General features: G+C 30.5%; 1 protein-coding gene across 1 annotated transcript in view; it reads left to right on the forward strand.

Annotated features, from left to right (window-relative positions):
* The first annotated feature begins 252 nt into the window (after positions 1-252).
* LOC140049044 (potassium channel subfamily K member 13-like) overlaps positions 253-15,536 on the forward strand; it is a 39,007-nt gene continuing 23,723 nt past the window's right edge. The window contains exon 1 of the mRNA XM_072093855.1: positions 253-1,153. Coding sequence (XP_071949956.1) covers positions 802-1,153 — 352 coding nt within the window. The 5' untranslated portion in view covers positions 253-801. The remainder of the gene's footprint in view (positions 1,154-15,536) is intronic.

Below are 15,536 nucleotides of genomic sequence, written 5' to 3' on the forward strand. Positions count from 1 at the left end.
GTTGGTTAGCAGTGCGATGGATATTGGGTTTATCGTACGTTATCAGAACGAATACAATGCTTGATAATAATTCGTACAAAACGTCGTCGTTCGCTTTTACCCAGCGCTACAACATCATAATGTGGGTCATCGTTGATGACGTATTGTTGTAATTACGAAGTGAGAATTGTGTGTATTTACGAACGCAAAGCACTATGCCTTTATCTCGATCACCATCAATACATATTCAGTCTTACGCATTATCATAATTACTTCGTCTTCGTACTAAGCGTAGTCAACAACTGCAGCCTACTATGCACCAGAATTTCATTCTGCACGGCGGCCGTTGATGAATACTAACCGTCTTTTTGGAAAAGGATAACCCATTGGAGCAGATGAGTTATCACTTCGCATAAATACTATGAGTAAATTAGCTACGTAGTGATGACACTTTGTGATAATAATATTAGCTGGTCGTCTGCGATGGTTACAAGGATTCTTTTTGTTATAACATGCCGCTGCATGGGAGTGGGTCTATCACACGTGATGTGAAAGCTTAGCGACAACACTACACACCAACCAAGTACGGCTGTATGTCCTTTTTGTGTGATGAGGAAACCATATAGGAAAGATGCTCATATTTACGAACTCGAATATTATTATTGATCGAATAATTTAGCGTGACCTTGTACAAATTTTTTTTTTAATTTTTAAAAGAGTCGTCGCCACTGGTTTTGTTTTGTTTCCTTAAACTCTGCAGGAAGAGAGGGACCATAGACGTTCATACACGCATCTTACGTGTGTATCCTTCTATCTCTCTCAATGTCGGAAAATCGGCGCGCCCCTTTTATAGGCTGCCACAGTCAGCAGTCTGAAGACACAGCTAGATTTGTTCTATTAGCGTTTTGTATATTATGCTACTGGTTATTAGGAGCGACTGTCTTCCATATTTTAGAAAGCGATTGTGAAAAAAACGAGCGATTAAACTATACCGATACTATTGATAGGTTTTTGGAGAAGTACGTTGCTACGGGGTTGGTAAATGAAACGGAACTAGAAAGACTCTTACAGAAGAACGAATACGCTAGTAAAAAAGGACTTGTTGATTCTAAACGCCCAAGATGGGATTTTCCGGGATCATTTTATTTTGTAGGAACGGTCGTAACAACAATAGGTATGTTAATTTTTATTCTTTCATTGTGTGTTGTAAAGTGAAGTGTGGTGTTCCGTTTCCGTCGTGGCCGCCGCACAGGTAGTACATTGCAAATCACAATGGTAAAATATGTCTGTAGACACAATGTATCGTTTATATGAGATTAAATTTTCACTTTGTCCTGAATTTGTCTTTGTCTATTACATGAGTACTTGTACTGCCATCCACTTGATTATCTATTGAATCAGAGGCATATCGTACTTATAAAATAAGATTTAACGATAATCATCTCTATAGTGTTGAGATTGATTTTTATTTTTTGTGCCTAAAAAGTGTTTTAATTTATAAAATAAAATGAGAATATTGTCTGTACAACTAAATATTACATAAAATATCAGCACAGTACACCTTGCACTTTTAACCAATCAAATGCCTTAAGTCGTTATACCTGATACATTATTCATGAGGGTCAGTTCATTATATTGGGAGAGTGTAATCAATTTTTTTGATGTGCGAATATCCAAATCCATCTCTCTTTCTCTTTTTCCTCTGGCTCTGAAATTTCGAAGAAGAAAGTTAAAAATGTAAGATAAGATAGATAAGTAGTTTTTTTAAATAAAGTTTGTATCTTATTAGACCTTAGAAACTCAGTATTTACTTTGATAAAGTCATAAACATAGGCAGCATGGATGGATCTCACTGGGCATGGGCTTGGTGGCTAGTCTATGTATGGCCTAGGTGTGGGGTACCGCTGTAAGGCGTAGGTAGGCCTAGAGTAGTAGTAGTTATAAGCCTAGTTTAAAGATGGTAATTGTCTATCCTTGTGTTGTTTTGTAGAGGCCCAGAAAACTACTACCTGTACCACACTAACTAGCTTAACTAGTTTATAGTAAAATTTGACTGGAGGCTTTACCATGAAGCCATGCCATGTATTCTAGTACTGTAGAAGATAGATAGTAGAGGAGTATATGAATTACTAATAGGCTATCTTGTTTTAGGATGCTTAGATAATATTCACTATATTTTTTTTTATTGATAAGCTATATCTAAGGTAGCCTAATAACAATTCAATATATGTGTGATGAATATGACAATTTACAGAAGGTTGCAGATTCTTCTGAATCGCTTAATAATAGTAATACTAACATATAATTGAAAGCACAGAATCTCACGTCTCCGTGATGTATATAATATTTGAATATCAACTTAACCCATAAAAATCACTATTAATGACGCTTATTAATAACTAACAAGAAGTTATTTACCCTAAATTGAACCAGCAGTCAGCACATAGAACTGGAATAAATCCTCAAGAAATACTTATCCAACCGGAGTTATACAATTCAGAAAAGGCAACGTCTGCCGAGTCACGCACCATAAAGCGTATATTCATAATTCTAACACGTGTATTTAACATTATACAACGGCAATAAAAGAAAACGGAAATAACGAAAACGGCTATAAACAAAGTCTATAGAGAATTTCCAATCTTCGAAATGAAACTTATAATGTACAGCACACTGTGTTTGCATGCTCAGAATATCTTCGCTATCAATGTTTAATTAGATTTATAAACTCATATCTTGTTTATAATCTTTTCCAGAGATCTAGTATTTTAAAGGCCTTACTTTATTGTCCATTATAAAGCTTGGAATTGATTTCATTCAAGTTGAAAATTTAGATAAAACATGAGATATATACTTTTAACAAGACTCCTATATTGTTAGTGTTTGTATACCTTCATAAACATACAGTGTTTAATATTAGTATTTTTATAGCACACCGGATTGTATTCTTGCAATTTTATTGGTTAATTACACATCATGTGTCATTTGGAATTAATATAAAATTGATATCTGATGGTGATAATGAATGGTATAATGCACGTTTAGCTTTCTGTAAACATTTTGAGATTTTTTGACGTTGTTGACTGATCGCATTCGGAAATAAAATTTGTTGTCCGCGTCACCTAAAAGTACTGTTCTACTCTCCGCGTATAAAGCTTGTGAAATGCCTATTTTACTGGCTTAACTTCCCAGCTAGCATTCATCAATGATTTACCATGGAGAAACTGAATAAAGTAAGTGTAAATAGTTTTTTATTGGTTGAATGGAGAGAATATTTCATGAGTTGAAAAATTTACTGCTCTGTTTTTCAACTCATGAAATATTCTCACTATCCAACTCATAAACATTCATTATTTGTATCTAACCAAAACCAAAACTATCATCATTTCAATGTCATTATCACTATTTTCTTTTACCGTACACTATTTCATTTACAGATTTATCACCATCTGGTGAACAATGATGGTTACCATACGGTATATTTAAAATTGATTATTATTTCTATCGAATGGAAATTACAATCACTGTTAGAATAAAAAACAAACTAGATATTTGAATATGAAGTGTTATTATGGAATATACTCCATATGGTATGGCTGCTGTCTGCAGCTAGACTGTATGGAAATATTGTTATCCAGTATTTCATTTTAATATATTAAATTAAATTTGTATCATCGCCATCATTTCAGGTTATAGCCTCTGCTAAATCTAACCTTCCTCAAGTTCTCATATATTTCTTGATGTCATGTCTCCACCTCTATGTGTGCTCACTAGCTTAAACCTAGGCCCCAGAGCATAAACTGTGGCTTACATCACTGCTATGTCATTCACTATGATGTAACTGGATCATTTGTTCTGACACACACATATCATACAGTGCAATGAATACCTTTTATTTACATAGTTATAAGTTATAATACAGTATTGTTTTCTTTTTGTGGTACTACTAATACTGTATGGTTATCAGTATGTTAAAGAAGCCATGGGATTATTTCATATATTCAGCTAGCATCAAATTATTCTTCAACAATACTTGATACAATATATACTTAAGTCAAAAATGATTGATGTATTTCCTTAAACGTTTTTTTTATTTCTAATTTTTATAGAGAAATATTAAAAAAGAGATAATAATTAAAATGTCAAAATAATGTGTAGGTGTGCGAGTATAAAGTCTGTGAACTGTCAGTGTCAACATTGACTCGTGAAATGATGAATAGTTAGCTTGTTTGCCTTTGCGACCGATTTACCCCAGGCCCAAGACTAGCTTAGCAGTGGGAGGATTTGTAGGATGATAACCCCAGAAAAAATGACTTTAATATCGAATATGTCAAAGATAAAATTCAGTAAAAAGACAATTTTGGTAGAGAAATAATGTTTATTTTACCTCTTACAAATTGGACAATTTAGATATAATATGAATGTACATTATTTACCTGTGTAAACACACATCCTAACAATTTGGATAGAGAATTAATGTATACTTACCTGTGTAAATACATCTTAAAAATAAAGATTATTTACATTTACCTATGTAAACACACATCCTAAAAATTTAGATAGAGAATTAATGTATATTTTACCTGTGTAAACACACATCTTAACAATTTGGATAGAGAATTAATGATGTATATTTTACATGTGTGAACACACATCTTTAAGACTTAGATAGAGATACATTTTACCTGTGTGATACCTGTGTGATCACACATCTTACAATTTGGATAGAGAATTAATGTACATTTTATCTGTGTGAACACACATTTTACAATTTGGATAGAAAATGAATGTACATTTTATCTGTGTGAACACACATCTTACAATTTTGATAGAGAATTAATGTACATTTTACCTGTGTGAACACACATCCTACAAATTTTATAGAGAATTAATGTACATTTTACCTGTGTGAACACACATCTTACAATTTAAATAGAACATGAATGTACATTTTATCTGTGTGAAAACACTTCTCAATTGGATACTATTTACATGTGAACACACATCCTAAAAATTTGGTTCAGTAGTTTTAGAAAATCAGACCTAAAAAATGTTCAATGTTTAGTAAATAAGGCGTGCAGAATAACTGAACAGATCATTAGTTTGTAACGTCAAAATTTATGATAAGGTCATTGCCATAATGAAAGATGAGAGTCATCCACTCTATAGTGATTTTCAATGGTTGAGATCTGGAAGGCGTTTGAGGGCTACACGTTGTAGAACAAAACGCTTCCTTAATTCTTTTGTTCCGTACTCAATTAGACATTTTAATAATCGTTGTTAAGTCGTTGAATTTTGTTGCTATGTAATTTTATTGTATTAACCTTTTAGCTTTGAGCAATTGTATGTCACATGAATTTCCGTATGGACAAATAAAATGAACTATGAACTATGGATAGAGAATTGATATACATTTTACTGTGTGAAAACACTAATTATTGTGATTGTTAGTTTAAGGTCAGTGACAAATTAAATCTTGAGACATGCACTTGTGCACTTTAAAAACCATACTCATAACGTTGGTTGTAAATTATTTCAATTTATCTAGTGTAAACACATCATAATATGATGATTAATTACAGATCTAAAAATTCTATTTCGCTTGTGTGAATACACATTATAATTTTGACCTATAGATCAGTCCATTTGACCTTTGTGGACACTATGCTGGACAGTAAATTTAATAATTTTCTATTGTTATATTATTGATAATTACTATAGACCTGAACTGAATAAATTATTACAATTACTTGGCCTGTGTAAACACACATCATATTGATAAATATGATTTTCCATTTTAAGATTTGTCCTTTATGTGAATGCAATTATACATCAATAATAGTATTACTAGTATTATGGTTGATGTTAATTAAATGTTTTGACCTTTATGGCTCGTTGAATGACAATGCTCCTTTTTATGTACTCCGTGTGAAAACATGTTATTGAAGGCAATTTGGCAAATAAGTATGTTTATTCACCACTGTTTACATTAGGTTCAGTTACTGTTGTGAACATATGGTAATCTTGACCATGTGAACATACGTCTACTTACTGTAGTTTAATGTTGTTAATGGTCAGAAATTATTGATGTTACGGACGCATGCTGTATTTTGATTGTTTGAGCACAATTTGCAAAATAATTGAGCATAGAATGCATTGATTATACATCTAAAAAGCCAAGAAAATTATACTAAAAATTGGTGCAGAATTGGGACCGTGGTCCAGATTGCCTCCAAAATTTAACGGAGTGGTCCTTGACCACATCTATCTGTATTTTCATTTTGGTAAAGATCTTGTAATTACTTTTTGAGTAATCCTACAAACAAACAGACAAACAAACACACATGATCGACTACTGGCAGATGTAAATAAATCAACAGGTGGCACAGAACAAATTCTAAACCACCTGGTGATATGCTGAAAATTAATCAATTTAGAAAAGATGAAGAAATCTGTGAGAATAGAAAAAGTCGTCCCAACCAAGATTCAAACTCAGAACCTACTGCTCAATATGCAGATGTCTAAACCATTAGACCACTGGGGCTTTCATGATATTGTTCAAATTTGATTGGATAGCAAAGGATAAGTATTAATATTATTTTCATTGTGTGAATGTTGACTTTAATGTGAACACAACTTGAAAGGTCTAGTCACTAAATCTATCCATACTTGATAAATCTTTTGATTTGACCCAAGTTAACTCACTCAGTAAATCAATATACCTTTGCTGTGTACTGTAATAAACCTATTCATTTCAATTGTGTGAACACATATTATCGAACTGTCAACACTTAACTATAATGTGAACACACTTATAGCTATCACCAGTTTGTCCTTAGTTAATAAATCTATCGATTTGACCATTCGCACAGTAATGGCTGTTAAATTTCTGAAGCACCAAACTAGGTTGCGATAAAAGCCTATTCATTTAAATTAAAATACATAATTGAACCGATTAATTTCGATTTTGTGGACACATCAAACTGTCGAATCTTATCTACAGTATTAATGTGAACACACTTTAAGGTAATGCTGAAAACACTGTTTTTACTTAATAGATATACAGTATATAAATTTCACCAGATTCAGCTTTAGTAGTATGAAGCAAAATTTAATAGACTGTTTTTTAAATCACAAAAATAGAGGCTGAATCAAAATCTTTAGTTTATACAATATATCAAACATAAATTCAATACTCTGTATTAAATGTATTTAAATATTTTGTGAATAGACTTAAAGCCGTTTTACTCTGTTCGTACATAAATCTTTTGATACAAACTTTAGTTTATAGAATATTCAACAAATGAACTGTTTATTTTTTACTAGTATTCATATATTGTCCTTTTTGTTCCCTTGACCAAAAAAATTGGATTGAAAAAAAACTTTACTCAATAAACCATAATAATATAAACAAACTGTGGCCGTATTCACCATTCACACTTAGGGTAAGGGAAACACATTCCTATCTAAGTGAATACAATTTAAGGGAAATACTTAAATATTTATTGAGTTAAGTGAAATACTTAATATTTAAGGGAAATATCTCACCTAAGTGTGTGAGTGGTGAATACTTGTCTAGAAGTTTGTTTTTTTCTTTATAAGCAAAAACATTTCATTCAGTTTAAACAAATTAAAACTACAAAATCGCCTGGTATTGAAAGTTGAATTTGTGGTCTAATTTGCATATTTAAAAAAACATCAATTTTTTTCACATCAATTTGATAGTGTAGACAGAGCTTAACATGAATATATTTCAAGTTTATAGCTGGTATACTCTGTCCATATTTTACCATTGTGGAAGGTTCTATGGAGATAATAATCTGCCTAGTGTTATGGAAATGTATGTTAATCGAATGTAACAGAAAAGAATTGCAATTATGAACGATAATACTCATCCACTCCGTACATCCTTCGTGTTTAGTCGTACTGGGTGTAGACTAAGAGTACCATCAAGGTTACGGACAGCACGGTACCGACTGTCATTTGTCCCACAATGCATATTTAAATATATAAGACGACAAACACAAATAATTGTATTTTCGAACACCTGGGACACCTGATAGCATTTATCCTTATCTGTACATATTTTACAGTACTGTATATTTTAATTTGTGTTTTAACATTTTACTGATTGTATTCTATTTTTAAATTAAGTTGCCATGAGAAGAACCAATTTCAAATCTTTCGTTAATGAACTATTTGACAATATAGTTATCTTGTATCTTGTATGGAGAGTCAAAGGCTATTGAAGAAATTGATATTGATTTCTGTAAAGTTTATTAACTACAACGCCAATGCTTCATCACTCTCTCAGGGTAGTGGCTTTTGTTACAATTAATTAAATAATAATTAACAATAGAAATTGTGCTATCTTATATGAAGAATGCAAATTTTGATTTTATTTAGTTAAACAGGTCAAAAGTCTAGATAATTATTTCTATAATGCATGGCTGCTTCTTTTATAGAAATTATAACGATCCTCTCATGGATATCGAATAGATGTCATAGTCATTAATATTGAGTGTATACTGATTTATTTATTTATTTTATTTTTATTTTATTCATTTCGGCAATAAACATAAAATAATTATTACAAAAAAAACATAGAAATATATATATGAAATACAAGACACGAGGCCGAGGAAAGACAAAAGCATTAAACAAAACGCTGTCATTTGCATATTTAAAAAAACATCACTGATAATATAGATTATAATTATTTTCTTATTAAACGATACAATATCAAAATGGAAGTATTTCTTCTTTCTTCTTCTTTACAAAATTTAACTATCTCCCAGAAAGTTTTTTTTTAACTGTAAATAAGTGCATCAGTAATACTATTGCACACCATGTGACCCACAATCATCCAATAAAATTACAGAAAGAAATCTATTTAGGTGATAATACCAGAACATCTACATAGGCCTATGAATGTTCTACAATAAATATGATGAAAGAAATATGATGATTGAAAATTCTTCGGTATTTCATTTGGATTATCATTACTAATTATTCGCGATAGAGATTTGCTAAGCTGTAAGCCGTTGAATCAAAACCAAAATTGTCGGAGATGTATCCAGGCAACACGGAACATTGATTCTTACGAGTTGAAAGAGTCACTGATAAAAACGAGCGGAACTCGTACCAACAGTGCTCTAACTCGATGCAGGTGGCTGTCCACAAAGAAATTGTATTTCTCATGAGAGTCTTTTATTGTGTTTTCTTTCCGTAGATATTTCCTTAATGTGTCGAAATCAAAAGCACTTATGTATAATTAATTATTTCAGAGGAAACCTTTTCGGAAAGCTGTTTGTCTGAATATGACATGATAATTTTCTTTGAACCTTTTAACTGTGTAAACAAGTTTAAGATGTATGGACAGATTTGAAGTATATTCAATAAAACTGAATGATTACGAGTGTTTGGATTGTCATGTTATTTCGTTGATTATTAACACTACTCGCCGGTAGCTATTTTGTCTCTAGTTAGATTATAAATATTGATTTTGATTTGTAGAGTGGGTTTTGCCGAATACAAACCAGCTGTTTTGAATTTGAAAAGTAAATACGAGCATTATTAATTATATATACCCAGTCTCTCTGTCTAGTGATATCATATTTGCCCAATTCATTTCTGAATATGTATTTCATATAATCATTAAAGAATCCAGACATCTCTGATGTTGACACAAATTAGAAATCTGATAAAAAAAAATTTTTTTTAAAGAGAAAAATGTTTAAAACATTTAAAAAAAATATATTAATAAACATGTGGAAATGAAAGAAATATGACCAAACCATGTGCGTCTATTTATACTCATATAGAAAGATAGATAAAGAATACTATAACTTTCAAAACATATTTACTGTACTTTAATCAAAGGGCAGCATTCATAAAGTTTAAATAAACTTTCAATGAAAACAAGTTTGATTGATATACTGGCATTTTGATATGAAATGCTTCAATTTGCTGGCGGCAGCACTGCCAGCCAATTTAAGAGAGAACATCCGTAATGTTATTTTTGTATCTAATTTGTCTATTGTTAATTGAATTTATAATCGTTTAAGCTAATACACTATAGTATATATTCATATTTCCATTTTAATGAGTAAACTAAAGTAATTGATAGTGAGTACAGAAGTAATATCTGGTATTATGTGACTTTCCAAGAACCAAATGTGAAATTATATTTACCAGATGAACTAATAAAAAAAATGAATAAATTATTCCTAAAGTCTTTATACAGTATATTCAGCTAACTCGTCCTGGTGACGAGTTTTTTTTGATTTAGTTAGATAACAGTATATCAATATTTTGTGCCTACCTTACCAGGATAAATTGACAATAGCCTCTCTCTATGAGGAGAGGATATGTTTATGAAAAGAAGAAATTTAGTTCAACACTCCTATTGGATAATGGAACTGTCCATGATTTTAATGAAAAATTTATACCTTTTTAGGTTAACCTCTTTATATTTTATTGATAATGAAAGCTAATTGTGACTTTCAACAAGCTGTATTTATTATACTGTTTCGTCGTCTATATATAATTTTCCACCTATTTTTTAGTAAAGCGCAAAGTATTATTCCATGTTTGATTACATTTTGTGTTCATTTTGAGAAATGAATTTATTTAAAGTTGAAAGCTTGAGAGTTATTCTTTCAGTAAAACGTACAAAGACGAGAGATGTTGACAAGATAGCATTGTAAATGTCAAAGGCGATCTTGTTTATCGTTTTGGTCAGAGCAAGAGACCTAAGGATTATCGTCTTTTACGGTATAAATGCTAATCCGTAGTAACGTGCTCAAAAGATCACGATAAAATATCAGAAACTTCAGTATAGATTTGAATTCTTGTTGTTCAGTTGTGAGATTAAATTTTTAACCAGATTGCATTTAAAAAATGTAATTTTATTTCACTACTATAATAATATGTATCCTTGCAATAGTTCTATTTCACTTTCAAAGTTCTATTTTATAGTTTTTTTAATGGTTCTATTTAATGGTTCTATTTAATGGTTCTATTTAATGGTTCTATAATGGTTCTATTTAATTATTCTATTACATATAAGGTTTTTGTAAACATTTTTAGAATTTTGTTCAACATGAGGCTGCTGGCTATTCAAGTGCTATTGCACGGCTAAAATTGGAGTAGTCAATAAAATATTCTAACTCATAATCATTCATCATTGTATAATTACACTGACCAACACATGGAATGAATAGTATTCCTTTGAATTACGCATTTAAAAATTAATATTATACTTATATGTAATTACAATAATTATTAAGTAATAGTGGCTATTATTAGTAAGGTTAAAAAAACATGTATTTGTTGATGAATAAAGCAAAGTTTTGTATTTGGAATTGCTACTAAAATAACTGCACGTAAAAAACTAATTTCATTCTGTGACCTTTTTATTATACATTTTATTGATGTGTATAATTTATTTTACCATTTATATATAATGAAATGGTAGAAGAAAAAGGTACAACCAACCTTATATAATCTATTTCTTTTCATACATACGTATTTATACTATTAGAAATTTGCTTTACATTATAATTTATACTGTGCTTGATTACATGAAAATATTCCCATATCTACATATTTTCTTAAAAAGTATGTCTTTTTGCTTGTGTGGATGATCAATGATTTTATATTACATGTATGCTTAATATTATTAATATATGTTGAAGTCCTGCTAATAATTAGCGTACTATGTGCTATACATTAACTTGTGGTATAGCTTCGGAAGTTGTATTGAGGTTGTTTTTTTTATTCTTGAGGTTTGAAATCTCTTCATATCCTATGCATTAAGCTACTTCAAACTCGTTATTCCTGACTAATTTTCTAAATCATATTTTGACAGTTCATAATCTCCTTCTAAATTCTGTCTTATAGTGCTAATTTAAAAATTCTTTTGATTTATAAAATATTCCTAAAAGCTTTGAGTAGTGCAAGGAGGTTTAAAAAATATTATATCTCTGTAAAATATTTATTGTAGCCCATTTTCAAATTTTAAGAATTTAATCCACACTTTCAAAACAAAACTATAAAACTAAATATTTCACTTATAAAAGCCTAATTTTTCTAATAAATATGGTACTTTAAAATATTGTTATTAAAGATACATTGTCCTGAAAAAAATAGTTTTTTTGTTGAATGTGCCATTTTGATGTTCCATTAAAAATATTCACTTAGACCATAAATTGGATGGAAAAAAAGTTATTTACCGTACCTGAAAAACTGTAATTTAAAGCAAAAAATAGTCAAATTTGCTGCCAGCCAATGGGTTTTGATTGTTTTATAATTAAAACCTTTTTTTTCCCATTTTTTTCTGCGGAATTGATTAACTTTATTAAAACTACAAAATGGCCTATTTAAAATCTGATTTAGTTTTTCATGATTTGGGGGGACAATATATCTTTTTTTTTTATATTTTTCCTTTTTGGTTTTGCCACATCATATTTTTTCCATTAATAATTTCTGGCATGACATACTGTAACATCTTATGTAAAATATAAACCATAAACAACTTGTCAACATCTTCATGTTCTAGGATTCTATTAAATCATTTCTTTCTCTCTGGAATACTTTTTTAGCGGCAGCTCTAGTAATTTTCTACATTCTAGATCTATTTAACGTTTGATAACCGTCCTCATTTTATTTTTCTATCTGCATTAATTCTAAGTTGGCTTATTTTCTTCTTTGTGGTTATTATGATCAAATCTTTAGTATTTAATTTGTTTCTATTTAATCAATTTCAAATATCGAAAGGATTTTTAACTTCTTCCATATTTGGAATCAAAATGTTTGTTTGTCAAATTTTTCAATCTATTATGACATTCGTAAGACTGGAGTTCTAAAGTGGTAATCTTTTCTTCTTTTTCTTTAGATTACTAATCCATATAATATTTTCAATCTATAGTGTACTTGACTGAATCAAGATCAAACATGTAGTAAACTGCTCTGTCTACACTATCAAACTAGTTTGACAAAAAATGTGTGATGTGCCCAAATATGGTAGTGATATATCCAAATATGATGATATGACATCATCATCGTGTCCATATATGGGCACATCACATTTTTTGTCCATAGAGTTTGGATGTAATTGAACTGAATGTTCAATACATTTAGAAATTTACGAAATTGCAAGTAATTTTTTTGTGGGATTCGAACCCATGACTTTTAAAGTGCTATTGTCATGGTGTTTCCATCTATATAAGCTTGCCTTCAGAATCTTTTATCACCATCTCTCTTTACCATTTCTAAACCGGAAAGTATAAAAAATGGCTTACAGATCACAATTTTCTATAAAATGCTAGTCTTCTTTTCCAATTACTAATAATTATGAAAAATATACATACACATATACACACATATAATTATATACATACACATATATGTCTTTAGTGAAAACAGGTTTTTTTTTCAAAATTCGTACAATCTGTTTTCCACAAATTACTTAACATACCTTTCTCTTAAATCAATCAGAAGTGGCTTAACCATAACATCTATCATTAGTCTATAGTTATGATCAATGTGCTAAAATTAATCATGATCAGTGTACCGTGACGTCCCTGCGAGATTGTATATTACCAAAGTGAAAGTCACAGTGTAATAAAACCAATGGGCTTTGATGCAGAGCATTTCTACAGCATTACAACCATGTGTTAATAGCTGTACCCTTCAGTAGATACAGCTTAATTAACATAATACATACTTTGTTGCACTATTTATGTTAATGAAAAATTAATTAGTGTCGAAACGGCTAAATCTGTTCCGGAAGTGATACGTGTGGTTGTCACCATTTTAGTTGATTTATCACTGATATATTCAGACGATGTACAGTAGGATATAAATATAGAAATTTCTTTTTTATTAAACAAATGGAAAAATGCAAAATTAGATGATAAATACCTTCTTCATTCAATATTACAAACAGATACAGAATGATGTATGATGTTGTTTTCAAAAAATCTTTCCAGTATTAATCAATAAAAATAAATTCAGTATTTGTAAGACCACCTGCATTTATAATATACCATCACTTGCAATTATCTTTTATTTGTTTGCAGATAATTTACATTATCAACATCGTTATCATGACATTTTTTTTTTCATGCCATCTTCTTCCTTTCTAACTGTATCTATTTATTTGATCTTCTCTCTGTCAGGAGATAACAGAGTTTGTTCTTTACATTCACCTTTAAGACCCTAATGAATAGCACTAAAAATATTAGATTTCATAATAGTAGTGTATTTTTAGGATGCACACATTCAATCAGATAATGTTTAATTTCTCTCGATGTTCTTTCCTTTAATAGGTTTCCCTTTGCCTACAGTAATACATCACTTTATTTAGAAACATCAACATCGTTATCATCAATACTCTTTTCTCTCATGCCATCTTCTTCCTTTCTACTATATCTTTTTCTATTCCTTTGATCTTTCCCCTGTCCCTTTTCATAAAAATACATAAATTTACATTCGCCTTTGAGACCCCAATGAATAGCACTCAAAATAAGATTTCATAATAGTAGTATATTTTTAGGATACACCGTACAATCAGTTTGATAATGTTTAATTTCTCTCGATGTTCTTTTCTCTAATAGGTTTCCCTACAGTATTACATCACTATATGTAGAAACACTTATGAACATTAAAAAAGCTCTACATAAACAATTAACATACATACTGTTTTCAGAATATCTTTCAATGTTCTTTTCCGTAATAGATTTCTCCTTCAGCCATTATAATATTTAAAAGCACTTACCTATGAAAAGCACTAAAGCACTAGTAATTAACACATAATACTAATGTTTATGATGCATAAACCCTAGTTACTATGCATTATCAGAATGATTATATCCTTAAATTGGTTGTATTTTTTGCCACCTGTGTTCTGGAACACACCTAAGTGCATCTGTGTCATTTGATTGGGTGTTTAGTATGTATCCCATGCCATGCAATATTTGGATCCATCTGGAATCTTCCCACCTCCTTCCTCTTTCAGAAATTCTCTTTCCTCCCTCAGAAATCCTACCAACTCTTTGCTCCCTCAGAAATGTCCCCACCTTTTTCTTCCTCCCTCAGAAATTCTCCCACCTCGTTCTTGCCTCAGAAATATCCCAACCTCTTTGTTCCCTACAGAAATTCTCCCACCTCTTCCTCTCTTAGAAATTCCCTCCACCTCGTTCCTCCCTCATAAATTCCTCCATCAGAAACTCCCCCACCTCCTTCCTCCATCAAAAATCATGCCTGAACTGGTACGGTACACTCAAGATCGAAAAGGTATTATAGCAATTAACATAATAACGACATCTGAAAACATTGCTCAAGGCCTTTTGTCATATAAATGACTTAAGGTTAGACAGCTCAATGTAATGCAAATATAAATATGGTAATATCATTTCTTATGCATCTGAAAACCCTTGATTAATGCTGACTGTACTTTTCAAGCAATGCCAAGATCTGTTTTACATAATTCAGTATTTTATTACTTCAAGTGAGGTGAAATATTTTTACATGCAACTGTTAAATTATTTTTT

The sequence above is a fragment of the Antedon mediterranea genome, chromosome 5 (assembly GCF_964355755.1).
Source record: "Antedon mediterranea chromosome 5, ecAntMedi1.1, whole genome shotgun sequence".
NCBI classification, from domain to species: domain Eukaryota; kingdom Metazoa; phylum Echinodermata; class Crinoidea; order Comatulida; family Antedonidae; genus Antedon; species Antedon mediterranea.